Consider the following 27,989-nt stretch of genomic DNA (forward strand, 5'->3'; position numbering starts at 1 on the left):
GCCCAGGCCCTCCCGCCCCGCCCGCGCAGTCAGGCTCTTTCCCGTCCCGGGCGCTTGGTGACATTGAATGCGGTCGCGCCGTCACCGGCCGGGAGGCGCTGTCGGGTCGGCGGAGTAGGCGGCCATGGGGAGCCTGCGCGGCCTGCGCCAGGTGGCGGGTGAGACGCGGGCCGGGCTGGGGGCGGTTGGAGGTCGGGGAGTCCTCCTGCCCGCCGGGTCTGGCGGTTGCTCGGTTGCATCACGCAGCCCCAGGTGGCTCGGAATCCCACCCCAGTGACCACAGAGCGAAGGCTGAGCGCGCAGCGGCCGAGCAGGTAGTCGGGGTTGGCCCACAGTGACCGCCGCGCCTGGCCCTCCCGCCAACTTAACGGGCCCTTGCTCCCAGACCCTTATCGCCCCCATATCCCCGGTTCCTAATGCGCCTGCCATCCCCGGGACTCCCCCATTGCCTGGTGGGTTCAGCCTTCTGCTCCAGCCTCTCCTGTCCACAGCTCTGAGTCTCCCCAGCCTCCCCACAGTTTCAAGAGTTTATCCCTGCTCTCAGAGAAAATCTCAATCTGAGTCTAGGGTTTCCCACGCACTTAGTGTCTGATTAGCAAAGGAATTTAAGGTCTTACAGGATAATGGGGGGGGGGGTGTTGCCTAAGATAGGGGGTACGTTTCTTACAAGCAGATCTGCAGTTAAGTGCTTTGAATTTTGTTGAGGAAAGTGTTCAATAGAATCTGCAGTTTATTTTTCTAGTAGGCATCTGCGAAATGGGTATTTGAAGTCAGAATTTAAGTTGTCGTCTTGGGGAACCAGCGGAGCCTTTGCTTAGTAGGGACTGAGAAATCAGAGTATTTGCTGCTTGACTTTTTTCTAGGCACCAGGGCAAATCACTTTTAAGTCACCTTTGATAAGGTATAATGACTGATCTTTTATTCCGTGGTGACAAATTACGAAAAAGGTATTTATTTCCAATTTTAAAGGAAGAATCGCCCCCAAATTTGCCTATTGAAATAGTGTAAATACACATTGCAAGTGTACATGAAGTAACGTAAAAAAAAAAAAATTTATCTTTTGTGTGCTTATTTTGTGTTCCAATGGAGAATGGACTGGAAAACATGTCTCAAACTGAAGAATATTATTTACTTCCTTTAAAGTAAACGTTCCCTCCACTAAAAGAGATTGATTTAATTGATTTATTTAGCTTTGTGGAAGTAATTTACCTAAAATCTTTTGTGTACATCCTACTGACCTGTTAGCTGTTACAAGGTAAGTGAAAGAATCATTGCTCCGTAAAAAAGCTAAAATAGACGGAGTGACAGAGACTTTGACTACATCAGAACTAAGACCTTAGAGTTTTAAGCAGTTTTATCTTCCTGCATTGAAAATATATTTATGCATTATAAAGATTCCAAAGCCTCTCTGCAGACTTCTGATATTTAAGAACTTCACTATTGGGCACTCAAAACAAAATTCCTTGAGCAATTAAAGAACAATGTATTGTATTCCAGATAGATCCACTTGAATGTTATATGAAGAACTCTTAACAAAAGATCTTCTTTGAATGTCTGATGTTTTGTGAGCAACTAAGCAATCTGCCCTTTCACCCACTTGTGGCCGTTTTATAGTTACATACTTTGACATACATTATTTTACTGGATTGATTTCTTATAGTACCCTTCTTAGGTAAATCTTATCATCCATCCTCCAATGTACAAGTGAATAAACATAGGTCAGATGGTTAAATGACTTGTTCAAGATCATATAGCCATAAAATGTTAGAGCCAGGAGATGAGTAAGTACCATCTAATTCAGGAACTTGTGCTCTTTGTTTCAGTCAAGCGGTTTATTCAGGATATGTGTGTGCCGTATATGTGTTTGTCATGGCTAATTGAGTCTCTTTGATGTGAAATGGGAGAGTCATGAAATGCAGATTTACTTGTGAAGTGGAAGCACACATTTATGTGCAAATAGGTTTTCAAGTAAGAAGAATGATTTATCAGGCGATCTTAACCAAAGGAATGGCAGATCAAATAGAAACCATCTATGCATGCATCACTTATCCAGGATATTATTTGGAATAAGGTACTCACTCCAGGTGAGGGAAATATCAAATAGCTAAAGTGGGCTTTAAACAGTGTCCTTTAAACAGTGGGCCTTTTTAAAATTGTTTGTTGGAAATCTTTGCTGTACTTTCTTAGTAAACAGAATATAGATTTTGATGAGCTTGAATTTATCATTTTGCAAATGTAGGTATAGATATAGGTCAGAGTTATTAACTTGTAAAGGTTCTTGGATCCCTTCACAGATAAGCGGTCCTGTGAACCTCTGCAATTATGTTCATATTTTTATGACTATATCCTTGTTTTGGGAAGAGAGGATCCATAGCTTGCATACATTCCTTAGAGCAGTCTGTGCTCTTTAAGTTAAAAGGCACTGATACAGGGTGCCTGGGTGGCTCAGTCGGTTGGGTGTCTGCCTTCAGCTCAGGTCATGATCCCAGGGTCTTGGGATAAGCCTCACATCAGGCTCCCTGCTCAGCTGGGAGTCAATTTCTCCCTCTCCCACTGCCTGCTGCTCTCTCTGCTTGTGTTCTCTCTCTCTCTGTCGAATAAATAAATTTTTTTTTTTTTTTTTTTAAAAAGGACACTGATACAGTGATTTGGAACTAAATGGCTACTGACCCGTACTCCTGTGGGTTTCATGAGGGTAAAGACTAAATTGTTTTTACTAAACCTTAGCACTTATCAGTGTCCAGCTCAGAGTAGGCAGACAGTAGATATTCTTTGGAATAATTATTTTTAATTATTTTAAATAATTATAATTTTTTTAAATTAAAAACTTAAAATTATTTTTAATAACACTTATTACATTCTACAGAATAGTTATCAGGTCAAAGGAATGGAATGGCTTTACAAGAATGTTTCTTCACACCTTCAGAAAAATTTTTGTTGTCCTAAACTTCGACTCGGCAGATTTTAAAATGATTTTATTATCATCATTATTATTCCAATACAATGGATCATGGATAGCAGCCTCTTTGTCAGTTTAACTGACATTCTACAGCATTAGAATCCAGAGATAATGTGGGACTCATGTAGTCTAGTCCTCTAATTTTATTGGTGAGGAAACTTAAGGCCTCAGAAGGGAATTGACTTGGCTCCAGAAGAGTCACCAATATCTCCTGGCTCCTATTCTGATTTTATTTCTCTTACATTCTGTTCCTTCATTTTCCTGTTTGTTCTTGCTAACCAACCCTAAATAAGTACATGCCCATTTTTACTGTTCTTTGGCTTTGCTTACCAGTCCCTCCAGGTCTTCTCAGAAGGTTTTTATTGAGCACACACTGTGTGCCCTGTATACTATGAAAGCTCTAAAGTTAATGGACTCCCACTCTTCTAGGGCTGGAGTTTGTTGCAGTGAACAAGTATATAATACATCGGGAGAACTTATGTAAGACAGTATATATTAAGTTCTAGATTACAGAACAGATTTTAAGTGCTGCTATGGTGCCATGGAGCCAGGTCCTCTTGGCTTTGTACAAATATTTTCCCAATTAGTTATGTTAACATTGGTAGCTTAAAATCTGCTATGGTGAGGGTTATTGGCAAACACTACAAAATCAGGGCTTTTCCCCGTTGACTTCCTCCCAAGAACCAACATACCACTGGCTTTAGGGAAGAAATAGAAGTATAGGTTAAAATTACTGAAAGCTCCGTTGAAACAGAAGGCATGGGAGATAGACAAGAGCAGAGGTAGGGGCAGTAATGAGTCTGCAGGGGATATGAGGGGAGAAAGGGTAGTAGGGAGAAAGGATTACCTTGGATTTCATCAGGAGGTAATAGATAAGGTGTGGCCTTTTGAGGGTTTTGAACCACTTGAATTTGGGCAAAAAGGAAGCCTTCCAGCAGAAGTCATTAAGGAAACATTTTTGGAAAATGTACATGGTTGCTGCATACAACATGAATAGTTACTACCTGTGAAGATATCCATGTGTAAGATGTTGATGGAAATGACAACAAAGGAATATATCTAGGAAGTGTCTTAAAGAAATTAGTGGCTCTGTGTAAATCAACCTCTGGACAGGTTGATTTAAAGAAGATGCAGTTTTTGAGTGTAGAGGACTGAAGGAGTGTTGCCCTGTTGTCTGAAATAAGAAAGTTAAGGGATACTGCTGTGGCAGAGAGGGTCATGCACTACTGAGTGGTAGGTGGCATGGATTTACAGGTGAGTGTGGGGCCTCTTAGTCAAAGACCAGGGGACAAAGAGGGAGTCCTCCCTGAGACAGACAAATGTGGGATAGAGGCAAAGACTAAAGACTGAATCTTGGAGGCCTGACACAGTGTAAGGAATAGGAAGTGGCAAAGGACATTAAAGATGTACATCATGGCAGTCAGAGATGAAGGCAGAGAATGTGGCAGTATAATGTAAGGAGGGAAAGAGGCCTTGTAGGGGGCTGAGATCAGTAGAGTCAAACGGCTTCAAAGACGGAAAGAGTAGAATCAACTGAGCTAATGATGAGATTCTAAAAAACACAGTCATGGGACTATAAAGAGATCACTAATGTTAGAGCAATTTTAGTAAAACGAGTGGGGGAAGAAACATTATAGTAAAATGTGTGGGTGGTGAGGCTAAGGTAGTAAATTGAATATATGGCACTTATTCAGTCATTCGAACAATGAAACGAAGATTAGTATTTTATTTATAGAACTGTTGAGAACAAGTGATTGTTTTGTACAAAATAGTGTACCCTCAGAACGAATGTGGTATGAGGAGACAAGGACTTGCATCAACTGGTAGAAGTGCAAATCAGTTCTGCCTCTAGAAAGCAACTGTTCTGTTTAAAATGGCTCATCTTCTCTAACTCTGCACTATCTAGAAAGCAACTGTTCTGTTCTTAAAAGGGCTCATCTTCTCTAACTCTGCACTATCAGGATTCTACAAAAGAAAATAATCAGAAATGCCCTCAAAGGTTTATGTAGAAAACTGTTCATTTAGTGAAATTGGGAAACAAATCCAGCCAAGGGAATGGTTGAATTCAGGTTATATTCAGGTGTTAGATGTTATATAGCCATCAAAAGTATTTTTTAATTTATATGTTGGAAAAGTGTTTTGACATAAGATGCAGTATTTTTTGATTATGAAAAATGTATATGTTACGTACAAGCATAGGAAAAATCTGGGGAGGACATACCGGGATGTTATCTCTGGATGATATGGTTATAGGTGTTTTTATTTTTCTTCATACTTTTTTTAAGCTTCCAAATTTTTTTGTAATGAGCAAGTGTTACTTTTATAATTTAAAGCTTATTTTTTTAAGAGCAGGGAAAGAGCAATGTCTGAGTGGCTTAGTAGATTGAGCTTCCAATTCTTGGTTTCAGCTCAGGTCATGATCTCACGGTTGTGGGATCGAGTTCCACTTCTGGCTCTGTGCTCAGTGCAGAGATGCTTCAGATTCTCTCCCTCTCCAGTAAATAAATCAAATCTTAAAAATCAATCAGACATTAGGTGAGAAAGGGGCAAAGGGAAGGATCTAGAGATGGTGAGGTAAGTTTAGTACAACATCCCTTCCTTCACTAGTTTAAAGTGCAGGAAAGCCCAGTGTTCTTGCAAGCCTGCGGGGAAGGATGAGAAAACAGATGGAAAAATAGGGAATTTGTTTGTGTCACAAAGATTTAGGTCAACAGCTAAAGCCAACAGAGTTTCAGATAACCACTGCTGGGAATGGGCTGGAATGTTGATAGAGGGGGGAAAAATCACCAAGAAATGGCCCCATCTCACTAAAATTTGGGCACCAGATTCATAGAATCGCAAGACTTTTTCCATTGAATTTCCTCCCCACTTAAAAACTGGCCAGGTTTCAAAGGTTTATTTATAAATCTATTTTTTGAACTCAAAAAATTTTTTCCCATAGAAGCAATGTTACAAATAGTGATTAGAGTTCTAGCCAGCCCACAAAAGTCCATAATGTCAATCTCTCTTGCCATTTTTCCTTCCGTTTGTCAGGTCGTGCTCTTCATTGGGTCCTGTCTTATTTTCTTTTCACAATCCCCTTGAACTACAGTGTTACGACACTGTCCAAAAGGAGGATTCCATATATATGTCTTTCTACTCCCTTTACCCCTACTTATCCCTCAGCCCTGGCCCATCCTGCATTCTGGACTCCTATTTACTTACGAAATCACCATTGTTATTGTTGTTTTCCTGCTTGAATCTTCTCTACCTGTCCCCAAATCCTTGTGGGAGTTTTTCAGACAAAAGGATTCTCACTGTGGGAAAGCATGGGTAGGTACAGTAACCAGAGACAGAGTGAGTTAGGACAGTGTCTTAAGTTCCAAGCTCTAGAACATCAGCATGGACCTTATTAAGAAGGCAGTTAGGTTTGTGAGCAATGGGAGCCTGGCAGGCAGATTTGGAAGTCTTTGTTGCATATAAGAGCTGGGCAAATCAGAGTTTGAAACCAAAAAATTCCATCCTTTTTAGAATAATTGCAGGAAATATCAAGCCTAATTATTGGGAAAGCTCAGGGTAAGTTAGTTATCTCAGGTTCATTCATTTGTTTTGTTGTGGCCAGCCTTTAGAGTAGCCCAGCTTTGCTTCTAATGTGGAAACTAAATCAGTGGTTCTCTAATTTAAATGAGCTCTGAGTGGGAATAAAATATCTAAGTGGGATAATTACCGTAATTAAGTCATTCTTCCTTCTAGGTCTACTGAGCAGTTATAAACATTCGACATATAATTTCATCATAATTTTTAAATACAGTATTGATTAAAAGGTGAATGTGTATGAGCTTTGCAGTGGTCAGGATAAGCATACATTTAGCTTTGTCTTCCTGAGACTTAAAATTGATCTGATTCTCAACACAAAAATAAAAATGCAGACTCAGATTCTGTAGGTCTGGGGTGGGAGCCAAGAATCTGCATTTCTAACAGGCTCCCAGGTGATGTCGACTACATTTGAGAATAGCAAGGTGTGACAAGATACATACCAACATGTATAATTTTCTCATCTCATTTCCACCAACATAGTCAGATGCCTTTATTTTTAGTCCACCCTGAATTGGGCGCATTTCCTACTGTGCCCTTTCTTTTTCTGTCTCATGCCAAAAGCATATTGGAGTGCAAGTGAGTGAGAGTGACAGTTTTATAGGGATAATATCATATTTTTAAAATACTGGGATGCCTGGGTAGCTTAGTGGTTGAGTGTCTGCCTTTGGCTCAGGTCATGATCCCCAGATCCTGGGATCAAGTCCCTCATCGGGCTCCCTACAGGGAGCCTACTTCTCTCTCTGCCTGTGTCTCTGCCTCTCTCTTTATAAATAAATAAATAAAATAAATAAATAAAATCTTTATAAATAAATAAACTAAATATCAAGTAAAAAAATAAAAAGTAAAAAATTGTGGATAAAATATCCACAAAACATGTATAAAGTAAAAACAAGACATAATTAATACCCGGGATCCCTGGGTGGCGCAGCGGTTTGGCGCCTGCCTTTGGCCCAGGGCGCGATCCTGGAGACTCGGGATCGAATCCCACGTTGGGCTCCCGGTGCATGGAGCCTGCTTCTCCCTCTGCCTGTGTCTCTGCCTCTCTTTCTCTCTCTGTGACTATCATGAATAAATAAATAAAAATCTTAAAAAAAAAAAGATATAATTAATACCCAGGTACTATGTTTTAGAAATATTATTTTGGAATAACTTTAATTTATAGAAAACTTGCAAAGATAGTATGAGAGTTCTGTTTACCTCTCACCCAATTGCCCCTAATGTTAACATCTTATATAACTATAGTATATTTGTCAGAACTAAAAAATTAACATTGGTCTATTACTATCAACTAAAGGACAAACTTTATTTGGATCTCAGCAATTATTCTACTGATGTCCCATTTTCTGTTACAGGAGGTCACATCATGTTTCGTTGTCATGTCTCTGACAATTTCACATTCTTTGATTTTGGTGATCTTGATAATTTTGAAGAATACTAGTCAGATATTTTGTAGAATGTCTTTCAATTTGGGTTTATTTGATGCTTTCTCATGATGAGACTAGACTGGGTTATGGGTTTGAGGACAGAATAACTAGCACAGAGGTCAAGTATCCTTCTGACGGTACATGATATCCATATGACCTGTGACTGATGATTTTAACCTTGGTCACTTTGTTTCTTCCTTAAAAAGTTACTGTTTTTCCCTTCCCATACTCTGTTCTTTGGAAACAAGTCACTGAGTCCAACTCACACTTTCCCACAAGGGGAGGGGCAATCCAGGAAGGAAGATTATCTACATATATTTGGGATTTTTTTTTTTGTATAAGGAAGATTTGTCCCTTATCCCTCATTTATTCATTTGTTATTTATATTAATATGGATTCATATATTTTATACCCTAAATTGTAATCTATTACTACATTATTTTGTTGTTCAAATTATTCTAGGTTAGGCTCTATGAGATCAGCTCCTGTGTCCCTTTGTATGGCCCCTATCCAAAAACATCCTTGTGTTTTTTTGAATACTTCCTCACTTTCTGGCACTACAGGGTATTCCAGACTCATCTTGTATTTTCTCTTCTCCAGTATAAAATCAGACTTTCCTTAAAGAGCTTACATTTTTCTTAAAGGAACCCTAGTTCCTTTTATTAGATAATGGTATTTAGAAATCATTATCTGGGCACTGAGTGTGTTTGTTCCTACTGAAGATTGTAGGCCCTCCCACTGGGTAGAGCTAGGAAACATATGCATGTATAGTGACCCATGTGCACACATGTACTTAGGAATATGTCCATATCTCATGTCTGTCATCTCATACACATAAATATATACAAATAACATATAAATAAATATGTTAATAAATAGCTATGTAAAGAAAGGAGTTAATACTGAATTCTTTGACTGATCCATTCGTTCTAGCCTTCCACCCTTGCTTTTGGAACTCCTTTCTCTGGGGTCTCATTATCTACCATTTATTTACTTATTTGTTCAATCCCAGTACAGTTGTAAAGTAGTTTCGGGATTGCTAACCCATGCTCCTCTAAGAAACAAGTTTGCCAACTAGAGTACAGTGTTTAATGTATAGTTCTTTTTGTCTTGAGTCTTACAGTTTCCAGTCAAAATGATGTTTTTCAAAGTTACTTAGGTCAGCTGCTTTTTCCTTACCTTGAAGGTTGTGAGGCTAGGTCATGTCATACATTTCTGATACACTTTGATACATTTGTCACAGTCTGCATTCCATTCTGGGATTCTCCAGCATCCTGGTTGATAATTTTAAAATTTGAATTTATTAAAGCTCTTTGTGATGTAGTTTTATGGGTTTTGACAAATGCCTTTATTTATTTATTTATTTATTCATTCATTCATTCATTCATTCATTCCATTCATGAGAGACAGAGAGGGAGAGACATAGGCAGACGCAGGAGCCTGATGTGGGACTCAATCCCAGCACCCTGGGATCATGACCTGAGCTGAAGGCAGATACTTAAATAACTAAGCCACCCAGGTTCCCCATGATTTTATTTTTAAGCAGATCATTGGCAGCCTTCATAGTTACCAACATACTTGCATCACACTTGGCTACTGATCTTCATAAAGGTTAAATTCGGTAATCTAAAAACCTCTTTCTCCCCCAGCATTCTTTCAACCTTCATTTATCATGTCTAAGGTCACATCACTGATGATTCTCTCAAGGAATGTCTTGAAAGATTCTGAGGGAAAGAAAAAGGCATCTTCACCTCTCTGCACTGTCCATCATGGGGCTGGAAAGGCTTTTTAGGGAAAGGAGGGAACAACAAGACAAAAGCTAGTACTTGAGCCAGCTTCATTCCAGCTGACCCACTACAGCCTCCAGCTACTAAGGTACTGTTTTTCAATAACACAATAACTGTAGCAGCATCACCTGGAAAATTGTTAGAAATGGAAATTCTCAGCTTCCACCTGTATTCACTGGATCAAAAACTATGGAACTGGGTTCCAGTAATCTATTATAAATCTTTTGGGTAATTCTGATGCACACTTAAGTTTAAGAACCTCAACTCTAGGTTAACCAGCCGTTTGTCAGTCACATCCTTAGAGGCAGCAGTGAGGGTTCATCTTGACTTCCTGCTAGGGCCCTGGGGATCCAGAACTGGTCAGCCAGGGGCAGGCTGCAAGTGCAGCCAAAGGGTCAAAGAGCTGTTTTTCATTTGGTTTGTATGTTTGTTTTTAATTGTGATTCACCAGAGGATGGAAAACTTCTGGCTTGGATGTCTATAGGGGAATATATATTATCTCTTTGAGACAGAAAAGGAAGTCTTAATGATACTAAAACTTTTATTTGCTTTTATTTTTTTGTAATTGCAAAATAATTGAAATCATATTAAGTGCTTCACAATTTTCTTTAGTGATGCAGCTTTTTAAAATTATTTTTTACATTTGTTATTTCTAATATGTATAATATGATCACATTTGCTATGTTTTAATCAACAGTTATACTTTAGGGAGGTAAAAATTATTGGCATCCAGTATGAAGTTGTAGTAAGAAAAAATTGGGAGGGGGACACCTGGGTGGCTCAGCAGTTAAGCATCTGCCTTTGGCCTAGGGCATGATCCTGGAGTCCCAGGATCAAGTCCTGCATCAGGCTCCCTGCATGGAGCCTGTTTCTCCCTCTGCCTGTTTCTCTGCCTCTCTCTCTCTCTCTCTCTCTCTGTGTCTCATGAATAAATAAATAAAGTCTTAAAAAAAAACGGTGGGACATATTTTCTGATCTAGGTAAACCTCTCATGCCTTCACATCCCTGTTTTCCACCTGTACCCTAGATACTTCTATGATTTCAAATCTTCCCTTATTATGTTCCAACCACACTGGCCTCCTCTTTGTGGTTCCTAGAACCACCGTAGGGCCTTTGCACTTAAAATTGTTTCTGTGTGGAATATCCTGCCACTAGATATCTGCATAGCTAGCTCCCTCACTTCCTTTGAAAATGGCATTCTCAAAGAGAACTTACCCTAATAGTGTACCTAAAATCTCACACACATACCCCATTCCAAGCACACAAACATTGCACTTCATGTCATGTCCCCAGTGTTCATTTTTCCTCAGGCATTTACTAACTATATGTGTGTCTGTATATATATGAATATGTGTATATATGCGTGTGTGTGTGTGTATATATATACTTTGTCTTCAGTAGAATATAAGTTTTACTAGCATAGATTTTTATGTTTTGTATATTGTCTAGAACATTGCCTAACACATAGTAGGTACTCAGTTATTATCTGTGAAAAGAGTATCTCTAAACATGATTTATATCACTGATAGTAATTAGGGGTACATGATAACATTTTTGCCTTATTATTACCCAAACTGAGCTGAGAGGCACCTTGTCTTCTATTCTCCAAAATTGCCTCTGTTCTAATTAAGACGGAGGGGGAAGGGCAATACCTAAAGAAATAATTACTGACCTTTTTGCTTCCTGTGGACCTTGTAGCTCACTACCAGTTAACTTTGTTCCTTTCTGTCTTAGTGCCTGCAGAAAGGAATGGGGCAGGATGGTGCACATGGGGCTTATAGATTACAGTAAATAAGGGGTTCTCTGGGGAAGACAGAAAAGTCCTGGAGATGGATGGTGGTGACGGTGATACAACAGTGTGAATATACTTAATGCCACAGAACTGTACACTTAAAAATGGTAAAAATGGTAAATTTTATGTATATTTTACCACAATTAAAAAACACAGAGTGGTTCTGAAAATGTAGTTTCAAATCATTAGTAGCAGCCTCATAGGAACTTGTTAAAAATGCAGATTCCCAACCCTCACCCCAGAACTATTGATTCTAAACCAGAGGTGAGTGTCCCCAGTGCTTTATGTTTTAATAAGCCACTCACGTGGTTCTGGCGCACACTGAGTTTGAGAATCACAGCATTACAGAATTTTGTTTTAATCCCGAGAGCTATAAAAAGTTATTGTAAAGTTTTATAGAATTCTTCATGCCCTGGTAACTGCATAAAATTACCTTGGCGAGACATTTTGACTACTTTAGGGGTAAAATTGAAAAATGGTATGGAAATGTTTTGAAAAGTACTGGTTTAATTAAGTAGTGCTTCAAAAAACAAACTTAAAATTTAGAGTGCCTACTGTGTTTCAAGAATCTTGCCAGATGCTTTCACATTTGTTTTTCCATTTAACCCTCAAAGCAGTCCTGGTGCAGTAAATACTATGTTATCCACATTTAAAAGGAGGAAAGAAGAAGCAGAGATCATTTATACTGTAGTTGATCTACTTTCCTCCTGGTGCACACTTACTGCCAATAGGTGGCACTAGTGGGGTGGTTTCCCAGACCTGGGCAAGGCCTTATGGCATTACAGATTTAGAAAATGAAATAAATGTGGCCCCTTATGAAAGAAATCAGACAGCAAATAACCACAATCTTTACATAAACAGAGGTCCCAATTTCTGGTATGTAAGAGGACCTCTGAAAACCCACTCCTATATAAAAGCGATGAAAACACTGCCAAAAATTCTTAAAATCAAGTTTTTCAGAACTAGAAAATAACCAGAGGCTTGTGACAATCTGAGTAGCATTTATCCAAGAAAAATGACTTAAACATAGTGAGAACAGCAAACTTTATAATAGCTTTAACAGTTTTCTGTCTCCTGTCAGCTTCACAGTAGCCTTGAAAATGAATAGTCTCTCAATCACAGTAACTATGAAAACCCGCAGTTTCTAGCAGGCACTGAGGAAGGCAGAATGGATTTGGAGCTCCCTAAAATCCCCAGCCCCCAAGACCTGCTACAATTTGCTTGTCTGGCACTTCTCTGGAAACTCCCACTCACTGGGCTTGCCTTTTTTTCCACCTGACTCAGCGAATTCAGTGAGAACAGCTTCTCCCCACCCACCCCGAGCATACTGTAACAGGCTTGCAAAGCCCTTTGGCAAAAGCTGGCAAACTTCTTGGTGGAAGGCACTGAAGGAGGTCTCTGCCCAGTGATTAGCTAATCACTAAGCTAACACAACGTACATGGAAGACAAGGGACTATAGATTAATGGAATAGAATTGAGAGTCCAGAAATAAACCCTCACATTTATGGTCAATTGCTTTTCTATATTGTGCCAAAACAATTCAACAGGGGGAAGAAGAGTTTTTTCAACCAATGATGCTGGGAAAACTGGATATCCACCTGCAAAAGAATGGAGTTGGAGCCTTTCCACACACCATATACGAGTATTAACTCAAAATGGATCAGACCTAAATGTTAAAGCTAAACAAGAACATTCTTAGAAGATAACATAGAAATAAGTTTTATGACCTTGTATATGACACCAAAAGTTCAGGAAACAAAAGAAAAAAATAGATTGTTGGACTTCATCAAAATTTGAAACTTCTGTATTTAAAGGACTTAATCAAGATAGTGAAAAGATGGGACACCTGGGTGGCTTGGTGGTTGAGCATCTGCCTTCGGCTCAGGATGTGATCCCCGTGGGATTGAGTCCCACATCAGGCTCCTTGCATGGAGCCTGCTTCTCCCTCTATGTCTCTACCTCTCTCTCAGCCTCTCTCTGTGTGTCTCTCATAAATAAATAAATAAAATCTTTTTTAAAAAAGATAGTGAACAACCCATGAAATGGAGGAAAATATTTGCAAATCATAGATGTGGAACTTGTATCTGAAAATTATAAAGAACAGAAGGCTATTGAATAAAAAATCTTTGTTAGTTACCAAAAAGGGGGGGGGTGGATAAAGAATTCTCACAACTCAATAATAAAAAGACAGCCCAGTTAAGAAATAAGGAGGGGAGCTGAATAAATATTTCTCCAAGAAGATACACAATTAGCCAATAAGCAGGTGAAAAGATTCTCATCGTCATTACTCCTCTGTAGAAAAATCCAAATCAAAACCATAGTGGGATAGACTGCTTCACACATGCTAGGATGGCTTCTATCAAAAAACGTAAATGTGGACCAGGATGTGGAGAAATTGGAATCCTTGTATGTTGCTGGTTGAAATGTAAAATGTTGTGGCCACTTGGAAAACAGGCTTGCAGTTCCTCAAACGATTAAACACAGAGTTACCGTACGACCCAGGAGTCTCACCTTAGTATATGCCCCAAAGAAGTGAAAATAAATGTTTACTCAAAAACTTGTACATAATTTTCCATATCAGCATTATTCTTAATATCCAAAAAGTAGAAACCACTTACATGTCTATTAGCTATGAACAAAATCTAGGATATCCATGCAATGGAATGAGATTTGTCAGTAAAAAAAAAAAGTACTAATAAGTACTACAACATGGATGAACCTTGAAAACATGCTGAAAGAAGCCAGTCTTAAAAGACCACATATTACATGATTCTGTTCATACAAAACATCCAGAAATGTCTATATTTTCAGAATATGCAAATCCATAGGGACAGAGAGTAGATTAGTGATTTACTAGGGTTGGAGGGAGAAAGAAACAGGAAGTGACTTAAATGTATATGGGGTTTCTTTCTGGGATGATGAAAACCTTCTGGAATTAGATGGTAGTGATCAGTACACAACTCTGTGAATAAGCTAAAAATCACTGTTGGATTTTTAAAAGGTTGAATTTGGGGCACCTGGGGGCTCAGTTGGTTAAGTGTCCTACTCTTTAGTTTGGCTCGGGTCATGGTATTAAGGGTCATGGGGAGTCTGCCAGAGATTCTCTCTCCACCTCTCCCTTTGTCCCTTCCCTCCCCTCAAGTAAATAAATAAATCTTTTTTTAAAGGGTGAATTTTGTGATATAGGGTTATGTGTCAATAAGTGTTATCTTAAAAATCTTTACACAAATATAAACATAGGCCCGTATAAAATCTATAGTAATATCTTTTAATTGTTACATTAAAAATTTTTTTAACAGCAAGAGAGAAAAAGTGAATAAACCCTGCTGCTCACCAGCATTGTGAAGTCCACCTCTAACCATATTTTACTCCTATCCCCTCTTTCGCCTCCCCTTATTGCTCCAACTCTGAAGCTATAAAGATATCCAAGTTGGGAGTTAGGGACTGCAACGGTACAGACTATTTGTCTACTAACAAACAGATTTTTAAAACGACTTGAGCTTTTCTGTGAGCTTTTATCCACATAGCTGTGAGAGCACATTCTTGCTGCATTAAAGACAAGTCTTAGGCATTCCTTTTTTGGTCACCCCAGCATCACTCAGTGCCTGGTCATTAATCAGATTTATCACTGGTGGTGCCTTTCCAGTTTTCTTTTCTGTTCCATTGTGCTTAATAGCACTCATCTTTTTCTGTGTTCTAGGTAGCTAGGGATTTTCTAATTCTGAATCCGATACCAGCCTTGGTCCCTCTTGTACCATGACTCCCATACTCAGAATCACCCTCCTTTTCTCTCACCCTCATCAAAACTATTTCTGGCTGTCTCTGCTTTGAATTCTGATTATGACTGACTTAAAATTTTCATGCTAATAAGGCTGAAGGTGAAAATGGCTAACTGAAATTAAGTTTTTTTAAAAAACATTTATTGTCATTTTAGAGCATGAGCGAGAGGGGCAGAGGGAGAAGACAAGAGAATCTCAAGCAGATTGTGCTGAGTTCAGAGCCTGATGAGGGGCTGGATCTCAGGACCTTGAGGTCACCTACCTGAGGTGAAACCAAGAGTCTGGGCACTTAACCAACTAGGCACCCCCTGAAACTAAGTTCTTTAGCATACATTTGTTTTAGGAATGAATGCATTCCCTAGTTTTGTTCACTGAGAAGGCATGGAAACAATGACAATCTCAGTAACAATGAGCCTTCCCTAAGGCATCTCTAAAAATACTTCCTCTTTAAAGGAACCAGAGCACCCTAAAGGAATGTCTGATTCCAAAGCAGGGGCAGGAAGCATTCAAAATGAATCTGGACCATCATGTCAGAAAGTAAGGAAGCTGCCAATGATCACTGAGCACACGCTGAAAGTACTCAGGAGCCAACATAAAAAGGTCCCTAGTGACTAAAAATGGGAATATCTGAGCATTAAAACAAAGTGACTGAAATGGGCTGGAGTACATGTGTTAAATAAATTGCAGGGATCCCTGGGTGGCACAGCAGTTTAGCGCCTGCCTTTGGCCCAGGGTGCGATCCTGGAGACCCGGGATCGAATCCCACATCAGGCTCCCGGTGCATGGAGCCTGCTTCTCCCTCTGCCTATGTCTCTGCCTCTCTCTCTCTCTGTGTGACTATCATAAATAAATGAAAAAAAAATTTTTTTTTTAAATAAAAATAAAAATAAAATAAATTGCAAGAGTCCCTTATGTTATTTTTAATTATTTTTTAAAAAGAGTTCTCCACTTATCCTAGAGAGACAGAGTACGCGAGCACACGCACACAAGTGGGGCTAGGGGCAGAGGGAGAGACCCTTCAAGCAGACACTGTTGAGCATAGAGCCGGACATAGGGCTCAGTCCCACAACCCATGAGATCATGGCCTGAACCAAAACCAAGAGTCAACCCTAAACCAACTGAGCCACCCAGGAACCCCCCCTTATGTTATTTTTTTTCCCTTATGTTATTTTTAAACAAAATATCACTTGTGGAGGCTGCAAGGAAAACAATTTGTGAATTTGAAAACTGGTAAATGGAAAGAATCAAGCATTTATTCCACATTTCTTGTGGATTTTACCTTAGGATAATCAAATAGTTACTGTAGAATACTTCGATTTTACAATTCATATTGAAACAGCAGATCTAGGTAACAACAATGCTTAAAACATCAAAGGAAAGGTTGGTGGACAATTTTATAAGGGTTGAGTCAGAATAATAGCATCTACTGATTAATCTTAATATCACAAAAAGACAAAATTGATGTATGCCTCTTGGTGTGATACAGTAGAGAATACACAGTATCACCTATGGCCTATTCTTGCTAAAAAATCTAATTTAAATCTGCTGAAGCCTCAACAATCCGCTTACAAGAAAAAGAATTTAGAAGAGTATGTTAACGTGGGGATACAATCAGCAAAATCCTAAATGAGGGAAATTCTATAGAACTAATGACCTGTTTTTTTCAAAAAATGACAAGAAAGAAAGGAAGGGGAAACCTATACAGGATGTATCAACCATATTCAGTGTGTACCTATTTAGAATAAACCAACTATTTAAAAAAATTAGGAGCCCACTGGGGAAATACATTATTTGATCATCATATGCTATATCAAGGATATAATATTTTTTAGTTAAGCTAATGGTATTCCAGATAATGATTTTGAAAAGTTGCTGTTTTGAGATGCATACTGAAGTATTTATAGATGAACTAATTAATAGGATGTTTGGGATTTGCTTTAAAATAATTCAGTTGGGGGTCACCTGGGTGGTTCAGTCAGTTGAGTGTCCAGCTCTTGACGGTGGCTTAGGTCATGATCTTTAGGGTCATGAGATCAAGTCCTATGTTGGGCTGTGTGTCCAGTGCAGTCTGCTTGAGGATTCTGTCTCTTCCTCTCCCTCTAACCCCTCCCCCAACTTGCTCACTCTGTCTCTCTCAAGAGAGACATAATTCCTCTACTTCCTACATAATTCAGTAGGAAGTAGAGAGTGTGGGTGTTCAGATGAAACCGTATTTATTGGCCATGTATTGTTAATTGTTGACACTGGGTGGTGAGTACATGGAGATTTATAATTCTGATGCCTTTGTGTCCTTAGAATTTAAATTTTTAAAATTATATATTATATATATAATACAGTTTTATATATTTTTAAAATATATAGTTTAAAAATTTCACAAAATTCATGACTATACCTAAAGTTGATTTCCAGTTGGAAAATTTTGCCTTGGGTGGAAAAAGGCTTTCTAGAGCCCCTTGCTGGCCACTGCACCCTACCCAGAGTTTACCAGAGTAGTATTGGCAATTTGACATCTTGGTTTATTACTTGTGGGAGATTCTAATCTTTACCTAAACTGCTGGGTGCTATAATATGTAATATTTCCACCAGAACCATTGTTATAACAAGATATATGTAAGAAGTACTTTTATAAAATAGCTGAAATTAACAGCATCAAGTATCATATTTTAAATATGTGTATCCTACATAGAGAGTAGCATTTTCACTTTTAAAATGAGTTAATTTTTATAGATGAAATAATACTCTGTAGGCATTTTTCATTTTGAGACAACATTAGATTTTCTTTCTCTGAAACGTTTTTCTGTCTTTTATAGGAAGTTATTTTAGGTTATATGAAAGAGGTGCTTCTTCATCCCTAAGACTTACCAGAAACTCTGCTTTGAAGAGAATAAATGGATATTGTGCCAAACCACAAGAAAGTCCAAAAGCTCCATCCTGTAAGTTTTTATTCATTTTTCTTGTTATAGACTAAGCAGCTCCAAAGAGTGAAACTACATGGAATCAAAAGAACCTAAAAGGTTGTCCCAGGGGCTCTGACATCCTCTCCTATCTTGTAGTCCATCCCTCCTAAATTATACTTATATTGAGTCACATAAAGCAATGCTTTCTTCATTTTCCTCATCTGTCACTTTTAACCCTTGCTTCCAGGATTATGGAGTTTTTTGTTGGAGAATAGGTGCACCAAAGTAATAGTGATCTAGAAATGGTCTTTTAAGGAACCCCAAAGAGGAACCAAATCAGGAAATGATATTTTGGGTACAGTATAAATAGTGCTAGCCTTGGCTTGGGCATTAATTTCAGCCATCATTATTAGTCTTTTTACTAACTTAAATCCTGGTCACTGTCCATGTGGAAAAAAGGAGCATAATATATAAACTGTAGGGTCCCCTGAGCTATTTGCTTGTTAATTCTTAATAGGAATATACTAGGGTCAGGCAGATCTTGGTAAATAGAAAAAAACTATTCTCAAAGAATATTTATCAAGAGCTTAAAAATGTTTGTACCCTTCAACCTGATATTGCATTTCTGGTGATTGATCCTTGGAAATAATCCCTATATGTGGAAAAAGCTTTGAGTGTAAAGATATTCTCATTTTTTATATATAATAGGAAAATAAGAACTAATCTAAATGTCAGATAATCTGGGAATGATTAAGTATATATGTTAGATCTCCTTGATGAGATTGTGCAGCTGTTTGAAATGGTGCTTATAAATACCATGTACTGGCATGGGAAATGTTTGTCCTAATGTCAGTGAACAAAGCAGGATATAAAATTTTATATCCTTTATAAGCACAGCATGATACACATATAGATATATACACATATAAATCCCCATACTTACAGGGATAAGACTTCAGAAACACTACCAAAATAAGAATACAGTGATTCTGCTATGACAGGAGAATTGGAGATATCTTTTTACCTTTTTTCCATCTATGCTTTCCAAATTGTCTTTAATGTACTTAAAAACAAAAATGGAAAAACAACTATAAAGCTATGCTAGAAGGGTTAAAAGATAAAACTACAGCAATGTATTTCTATATTTCTGATCCTCTTCTTGCCTTCAGTTCTTCATGGATTTTTTTTTTCCTGAGAGACTTTGTAGTTCCTTTTGCTGCTGCCTTCTGATTAAGTGGAAAAAGCAGCACAAGCAAAGGTGTGGGGGTAGGAATGAGCGTGTCCTGTAGGCAGAGCCAAGGAGGTGGTCCTTCTGCAAGAGATGCAGGCAGTACATAGAAGTTGGATGAGGTTATCTCCAGGGTCCCTTCCAACCCTGACAGTCTGTGATTCCCTAACTTTTTCTGCTCCTTCAGTGACTTTTTTGGAAGACCCTCTCTCCCAGTCTGTGATCGTGTACCTTTTTGTTCATCTGCCTCTTTGCCGTCCTTAATCACCCTCCAGATTCTTTCAGTCATCTTGAGATGGACTTTTTTTGTCTCCGTTCTCACCATTACAGCTCCAGTTCAGACCATGTCACCTCATTCTTAGATTACAACCCCCCATTTGGACTTGCTGCCCACTCTAGCCTATCTTTCCCTTCTCTCTCCCATCTATTATGCAGATTAATCTTCTAAAACATTACCTTCTTCAAAATATACAGTGGTTCCCAAATCCGGTTTCAAAAGCTTAACCTGGCATTCAGGGTCTTTTGTAACCTTATTTTACCTTATAACCCTTTTCTTCTAGTGAAGTCAAGTAAGCTTCTCTTTGTTCCCTTTTAATTCATCTTTACCTTTATATTTTTGTTTAGGGAGTTCTTTGAACTTTCAATGCCTAGGAAATTAGGCTTTTATTTTACCTCAGTCCTCAAAGACTTTTGGAACCTCATTTGAGAAATGAGGCATCCTAAGAAATCATTCAAATAAAGCTCTAGTTAGCTTGAGGTTTTTCAATGTTTCTGTTTCGTGAATAGTTAAAAATAGTATTTTTAATTGCTAAATTTTAGTCATAACCTCAAATAAGATAACTTGTCTTGTTTTTCTCATAGACACTTACAGCCACAGAGTGCCATTACACAAACCTACACATTGGGAGAAGAAGATCCTGCTGTGGTCAGGTCGCTTCAAAAAGGAAGATGAAATCCCAGAGACTGTCTCGTGAGTGCTGAATGTAGGGGTTACAAGCAGCTTTTCTTTCTCGCTGATATATTTCAAAAGCAAAGCAGTTCCTCTGAGTCTATTTAAAACCTTTCAACCAAATTTTAGAGTAGTTTTCACTTCACTAAATGTTTCCTCTTTGGTGGGTACTTGCAGTAAAAACAGTTGGACAATCTTGTGTCTTATCATAGATACCTTATGTTGTGCCTCTCAGGTACTCTGAAGTTAACTGATTGATTCCTCTCCTAGCTACAGAAATGTGACTAAGCAGTGATGGTCACTGTTCTTAGCTTATTTCTAATCTGGGTCTATCACATACCATTGACAGTTAATAGTTATATTCTATAAAATCCACTTAAATATTTAACAATAGGCATAAAAGTATTTATGAGCAACATATCCTCTTTTCGGGATTCCAGAACGCATGCTTCCTATCCCTATCACCAACTTCCTTAAATCCAGCCCTGGTTGGGATCTTGGGACTTTATTTTAGAGTCTATGGATGAGTATAGATTTCCCAACCCCAGGCTATCAACATTTTGGGCCAGATAATTCTTTGTTGTTGGGAGCCATTGTGTACATGATAGGATATTGAGCAGCACCCTTGCTTGGCCTTTTCATCCACCAGATGCCAGTAACATTGAGTTTTAACAGTGAAAAAGGTCTCCAGACATTGCCAAATGTCCCCTAGGATGACAAAAAATTAAAAATAAATAAAACACCCCTGATTGAGAACCAGTGCTCTAGCCCAGTGTTAAAGACCCCGATTGCTTTGCATCTTGGCCAAGAGAGATTCTGAGAAGTAGGCGCCATCTCTCCTGTGGGGCATCATCCTCTTCAGAGATAAGGACTTGGGATAAAGTTTCTAGACATTCCTTTCTGGTAAGAAACTATTCTTGGACCTTCTGGCTTCTGGTTTTGAGGCATGATTTTAAAAGTTCATTCAGGGTATCTTTTCCCAGAAAAAAGAGTTATCTGCTTTTTGTTTACAACGGCTTTAACAGGGCCATTCTACTTCTGTCAAATAGCACATTATTTTCACTAAAATTATTTGAGCAGGAAAGCCCTGGTCCTTCTTAACTAAAGTGACAGTGTACTTTCCTGGGAAATAAGAGCAAGGTGGAAATATCAATGATATTAATTTCTTGGCTATGTCTTAATTTCTTCCTGAATATTCTAGCAGAAAACAAGCTGCTGTATACTCATGGCCTACCTAATAGGTGCCAGATAGACTTTGCCATGAAACACCTTCCTCAGTCTGCCTTGCAGGTCATTCCAAGATCCTCCTCAAGCCCAAAGTAGTACTTACTGAGTCACCCTAGAATGTTCTGCTCTGGGCCTAGGCAAGTGTTCATCCTTATGCTGGTAGTTCTGAACAGGTACTGCTGAACTTGCCCATTCTGATTGCTTTCTGTAGAATGGAGGGCAGCCTCATGATCTTATTTAAATGCATTTTACTTTTTTAATGTAAAATACTCAATGTATACTACTTCTTTTTAAAAAGTTTTAAATTTTTTAGGGAGCACAATGACACAAGAGCGAGGGTGGGAAGGTGCAGAAGGAGAGAGAGAATCCTAAGCAGGCTCCATGTTCAGCATGGAGCTCAATGTGGAGATGGATCTCATGACCCTGAGATCATGACCCGAGCCAAAATCAAGAGTTGGACGCTTAACTGAATGAGCCACCCAGGCATCCCAAAATGTAAAATACTTCTAATGAAAAGTAAAATATATTATTTTCATGAGTATCACAGCACTTATGTTGGACATGCCAATTCATATAACATGTTGTCAACATGGGTAGTTTGTGGTTGGCGGCCTCTCAGATGCTCTCAGTAGAGCAACTCATGGTCCTTAGCAGTTGTCCCTGGGTCTTCCCACCCCCCTGCAGGCCCAGCTTCAGTGCCTGGAGAACTCTGTTCACATTGCTGCCTCACTGGGTTCCAGCTCTCCCATCACAATGTATATGCTTTCAGGGTTCTCCTACCACCTGCAAAGCCTGGACCCTGTGCCTCCTAGATGGCAAAAAATGTACTTTTTCCCTTCTGATTTCAAAAGTAATGTGTTAAAAATTTGGGGAAAAAAGAAAGGAAAGAAGTTAGCACTTTCATCCCATCACCTAGAGATAATCAATTCCTATTTACACCCCTACTGAGTAGGCCAGTGCTCTTTCCAGGGTCCATTTGGACTCCTCCTGCCCTGCCCTGAGGATCTACTAAACTCAGAACCACACCTCACTGCCTATATAACAGAATCAAGGAGGAGTGGCCTTCTCTTTAGACTCTTCCTTGGTAGGCCTCTTAGCTTTCACACAATGTTTGGATTCAACCCTCAATTTTCTGTTAAGGTACATGGATCTGTATTCAGTAGACAGGTTCAGAGAGGTACATGCCAAAGAGCACAGTCTCAGGTTAACTGTCACGCAATTTTAGCAAAACATTAGTTAAAAGGTAAACATTAGGGGAGCATTGCTTAAAAGATTTTTGTGCTGTTCCAGATATTCTCTGGAATCTAAGTATTAGATTTAGATTATTAAGTCTATTCCTGGTTCAAGGCAGAGAGGAAAAACTTGGGTGTAAATAGCACATTGTTTAACTTCCTCTTACATTTTCTGAATTGTGATTTGTGTTGAAATGTATAAAACTCAACGAAGCTCATTGTAGCACCTGTTGCCAGGATATTGTTAGACAATCACTGTATTGTATAAGATCTTCTTAAGAACCCCAGGGAGAAACAGCTCTTGGTTTTACTTTTAGCATTGGCCGCTAATGTGAAACTTGAAAGCCAAAATTGGGGGCCACCATCACAAGCATAGATTAATATACTGTGCCTTTCCCCCGCTTTTTTTCTTGGATTAACTTTCTTATTTTTATTTTTATTTTTTAAGATTCTATTTATTTTTTCATGAGAGAGAGGCAGAGACACAGGCAGAGGGAGAAGCACACTCCATGCAGGGAGTCCGATGTGGGACTCAATCCCAGGACCTGAAGGCAGATGCTCAACTGCTGAGCCACCTAGGCATCCCTTGGATTCACTTTCTGTCTTCATGCTTTCTTCTCTTTTTTCTTACTTTTAAGTTTGTGTTATCTTATTGGATTTTATGTACAAGTTTATAGTGAATTGTGAAAATGTTTCATCTTCTCCAAAATCCTCCAAGATCTCCAGGCCCTGCATCCTTTTTTCTATTTATAGGTACCATTTCACTTCTGATTTGTGGGACACAGTTTTATTTCCTACTGGCAACTTCATAAAGGAGTTAACTTTCTCTCATGCTTTCCTTGTGCTATTAGGTTTGAGATGCTTGATGCTGCAAAGAACAAGATCCGGGTGAAGGTTAGCTATGCAATGATTGTCCTGACAGTGGCAGGATGCATCTGGATGGTTATTGAGGGCAAGAAGGTAAGAGTGGACTTCCTCTGTCTGTTTTCTACAAAGGATATAAAAGAAATCAGGGGTTGACCCTTGAATTTATTCTTTAGGAGGCTACTTTCTACATGAGAAATGGTAAGAAACAAAATGAGAAACAGTAGAGACAACCTGGGATATTATGCCTGGGGATAAATTGCAAGTTCTTAATTTTGGCAAGGTAAAGGACTAAATTAGTTTTGTATAAAGTTAAAAAAAGGGGAGGGGTAGTTATCACAGATGTCATAATATGAAACCAGAAAAATAGCACTGTATTTAATGATGACACCTGTATGTCTGTATAGCACTTCTAGGACATGGGCATATTTATCCACACTGACCCTAGTGAGCATTCTAGTCACTGTTCTTTCCTTGAAGGTCGGCCACACTGGGCCATGTGTTTAAGGATAATAGATCCTAAATAAGTACATAGGAATTTAACTCCAAAAATCTGTTTTAACCCAGATCATTATTAATAGCTATCATTCATTGAATACTCACTGTCTTCTAAGCACTTGGCTCTTTTTTTCATTTGAACCTCACAACAGTATGGCAAAATAGGTACGATTATTAGAACCTCACTGATAGATGAGGAAACATAACTTCGAAAGCTCTGCTCACTTGCCCAAGATGACACAGCTCCTAAATGGCAGAGCCACAGTTTGAACCTAGACCTAATTGAGGTGATAGTAAAATTGCTCCCACTTATCAAGTGCTCATTATATAGCAGGCATTTATTAAACTCATTCAATCACCACAATATCCTAGAACCTAAGCAGTAGGTTCTCTTATTATCTATACTTTATAAGAGGAACCTGCAGCTTAGGGATACTGAATCATTTTCCCAAAGGCACATAAGTGGCAGGATAAAAATTTAGAGCCAAGTTTGCAAGTTTTCAGACTCCTATAATACTATCTTGTGATTAAAATATAGGGTTTTTTTTAAAAAAATATGCAGCAGCACTGATCATACCCCTATTTTAATACCATGTCTAATTCTATATATTACAGCTTCCACATGCAAAGAGATGTCTTATATCTATTATGAGTTATTAAAAGGGTTTTTCTATCAACCCAGCAGTAACTGACTTCCCTTATTCCCAGTGAGTACAGAATAAAAGGAAATGAACTTCTGGCTCTCTGTAGACTTTTGGAATGGAAAATACTGACCATTTAGACTAACCTTACAGGAGCATGAAGGACAAGTGTGCAGGACTGGGTGAAGTTCTTTTGACATTTCTGTCTACCCCACTTCAGATTTTCTTCTGGCTTCCTCTTTGACTTCTCATGCATAGCTCTCAGACTGAAACCTACAGAAGCATGTGGACAGGACATAGGGGTTTCTAGAATTCCAAGAAGTCTGCGTTACTTATGTATACTTGATTATACTGAGTCTAAGTACTCGAGAAGTAAGTCACCTCCTGGGATTTCTTCTAGCCTCATCTAAGGGTATACACCATATACTCTAAAAGTTTCTCTCCCTTATATGCCAGAAAACTATCTTATTTGTTTTACATGGAACTGTCCGTTTCTTACAAGTTGGTAAATGCTACTGGAATGCTATTTAGACGAGAGAAATTACCTTGTATGCTTTATCCTATCAACTTAGCATTCCCATTCTCTCCCTTCCCATACTTAATTCTTTACACGTGAAATTACATAGGTATAAGAAAATCCCACCTTATATATAGGGTGCTAGTTTCATTTATTTGGCATAAAACTTTTGAAACTGGTCTGCTTATGTAAGCTTCACAGGCGTGTAACCGGTCACATGGAGGGAAACATGGGAGGAGGATGGTTGCCTCTCCCCCACTGCTACTTGCGGTCAAGGGATGGATAGCGGGATAGATACTGCTCAGAGTCATTAGTCTCAGTATTTGGTGAAGTCTGGGATCGCCAAAGCTCAGTATTTTTGGTAAAAGAGGAGTAAGGAGTTAGAAGGGTATGAAAGTATAAAATAAGTTGGGGAAGGAGAAATGGTAGCAACAAAGAAAAGTGGAAAGAAAAAAAGGATAGAAATGGAAATAAAAGGGCATTCAATACTAAAGAGAGGAAAAAAGAGAAAAGATAAAGGAATAAATGATAAGGGAAGAAAGCAGATTTAAAGGAACGGGCCAGAAAGAAAGGGAAGGTAGAGGGTGTGGCATTTCTCTCATGCTTGACTGGATGGCATTTCTCTCATGCTACAGGACTGTGAAGCATCAGAGGAAGCAGAAGGCACGGCAGGGGCTTCTGTGCTCAGGGTGTCCACGGTAGATCATTCTGGGCCTGCAGTGCCCTAGTTAATCTGTTGACATTGGTGCGGCGTAATGACAGCCTCCCCAAACCTGCATAAATAATCACTTACTCAAATTTGTTTTACTTTAGGCTGCCAAAAGAAACGAGTCCTTAACAAGCCTGAACTTAGAAAAAAAAGCTCGCCTGAGAGAGGAAGCAGCTGTGAAGGCCAAGACAGAGTAGCAGTGGTATCCATGCTGGCTGGACTTTGAAAATGCAGGAATAATGTTGCAGCATTAGCCTGTATTAAAAGAATATGGTATGAGGATTCATTTCATGAATCCAAAGTGTGGTTTGCACAGACTTATAATTTCCCTATTTCTGCTATAATGGTACAAATAAATTTCCTTTAAGAAATGTCAAAGAAAAAAAAAGAAATGACTTGTCTTATGTTTTTGTGGCTTTGATCCGGGTTAAATGCAGCCTTTCAGGTCTTGGAGAAAATGAAGAATGGGGCAACTGATTTAAACTTTAGTATTAACTCTCCTTTAGAGAGTCAGATACCGTATCTTACTTTACTTCCCGTATTTCCCATTTCCATTACCAAAGTGACTTCCTCTGTAGAAGCCAAAATGGCTTCTAGTTCTGTATTTCTCTCTCTTGTGTACTCATTTCTAGAGAGATAAGGAAGGCCAGCTGAGTATGCCGCCTAGGTACATCCTGGGGAGCTAACCACCCCAAATGCCAGAACCCCGCAAAGAAGCTGGATCATACTCTGCCGTCTTGGGGCATGCTGGCAGACTGAGGCTTATCAGACAGCAGTCTTGGAAAAGGTCCCAGTAGGGTGATGAGAGTCTGGCCATGAGTTTCTGAGAATTCTGAAATCCCAGCACTTGGGGCCAGCACACACCTTCTACTCTATGGCTTCGAACTCCCAATTAGTCCTTTTGCTTTTACTTTTACACTGAATTTCTCAATTACAAAAATCTATCAAATGCATTTTTCTTACAAATGTTGAGAGATAAGCATTGGCACATGGTATGTATTTCATTTACACTTTGGGATGCCAGCCTGTCTCATACTTAAGTATGGATGCTGGTTTCTATTTTAAGAATTTCTTATATTCTCACATGTCTCAGGAGTATTAATGGCTGAGAAGTCCTCATCCCAACCTGCTAATTGTCTTCAGAGGATTATTACAGATAGGAAGTAATATATGCAGCTGTATCGCACCACATGGAATTTCATAATCTGATGATGTTAATGATGTTTGTTGATATACTTTAGAGTAATCTGACCTTGGCTTTTTAGATATCAAGTTCTTTGATTTTAATCTACTTCTTTAAAAAATAAGTAGTTTTCCTTCATAGAATACTACCATTTTTAACTACTAAAGAAGTATTTTAAAGTGTTATCTTGGACATTTATTGTAAAAAAGTTTCATTAAACCAAAACTCCCACATGTTAAAATGAACAGCAAGAATTTACATGATCATTTCTCATTTTGTGTCATTCTCCTATTCAGTAACTTAGAGTAACTACCTAAGTTTACCCGTTATATGCTACTAAACTCAAAATCAATCATTTGCGTATATACCTTTTGACTTCTGTTGTTTTGTCAGGTCATACACAGAATTCTAGCACCATGGAAGAGAAAAGAAGTTTGGGGTGAGAGGCTCTTATGTTCCCAAAATATGTAACCTAAAAGCAACTTCATACCTTATTTTAAAGATGCCGGTGAGAAAGAGCCAGAAAGACTGGTCCAGCTGTGGCTATTTAAGTCTGGTCTGGGAGTTCCTGACCCAGAACATCTCCACATGACTGCTTTCTTCCAGGCACAACCTGCAGGGCTCTTTCCCACCACTGGACATTCAGCGTCTAAGGGTTGTGACCTTGGGGCAAAGTAGATTCTCCTAAGTCTTGATCTGTCACCTACATCACAGTGACAGTTCCCT

At 38.8% G+C, this 27,989-nt stretch overlaps 1 protein-coding gene across 1 annotated transcript; it reads left to right on the forward strand.

Moving 5' to 3' along the window:
• FAM162A (family with sequence similarity 162 member A) lies at positions 1–27,508 on the forward strand. Its single transcript, XM_038583010.1, has 5 exons — positions 1–158; positions 18,129–18,251; positions 20,305–20,413; positions 23,703–23,811; positions 26,185–27,508. The coding sequence occupies exons 1-5, from the start codon at positions 125–127 to the stop codon at positions 26,275–26,277; spliced, it is 468 nt and encodes a 155-aa protein (XP_038438938.1). The 5' UTR covers positions 1–124; the 3' UTR covers positions 26,278–27,508.
• The last annotated feature ends 481 nt before the right edge of the window (positions 27,509–27,989 follow it).

The sequence above is a fragment of the Canis lupus genome, chromosome 33, assembly GCF_011100685.1.
Source record: "Canis lupus familiaris isolate Mischka breed German Shepherd chromosome 33, alternate assembly UU_Cfam_GSD_1.0, whole genome shotgun sequence".
Taxonomy (NCBI): Eukaryota; Metazoa; Chordata; class Mammalia; order Carnivora; family Canidae; genus Canis; species Canis lupus.

Bases quoted from the DNA above. Each gene is read 5' to 3' on its own strand.
- FAM162A (XM_038583010.1), top strand. From the start codon at position 125: ATGGGGAGCCTGCGCGGCCTGCGCCAGGTGGCGG. The intron at 20,414-23,702 runs GTGAGTGCTGAA...TTGTGCTATTAG, and splicing joins GAAATCCCAGAGACTGTCTC to GTTTGAGATGCTTGATGCTG. The intron at 23,812-26,184 runs GTAAGAGTGGAC...GTTTTACTTTAG, and splicing joins TGGTTATTGAGGGCAAGAAG to GCTGCCAAAAGAAACGAGTC.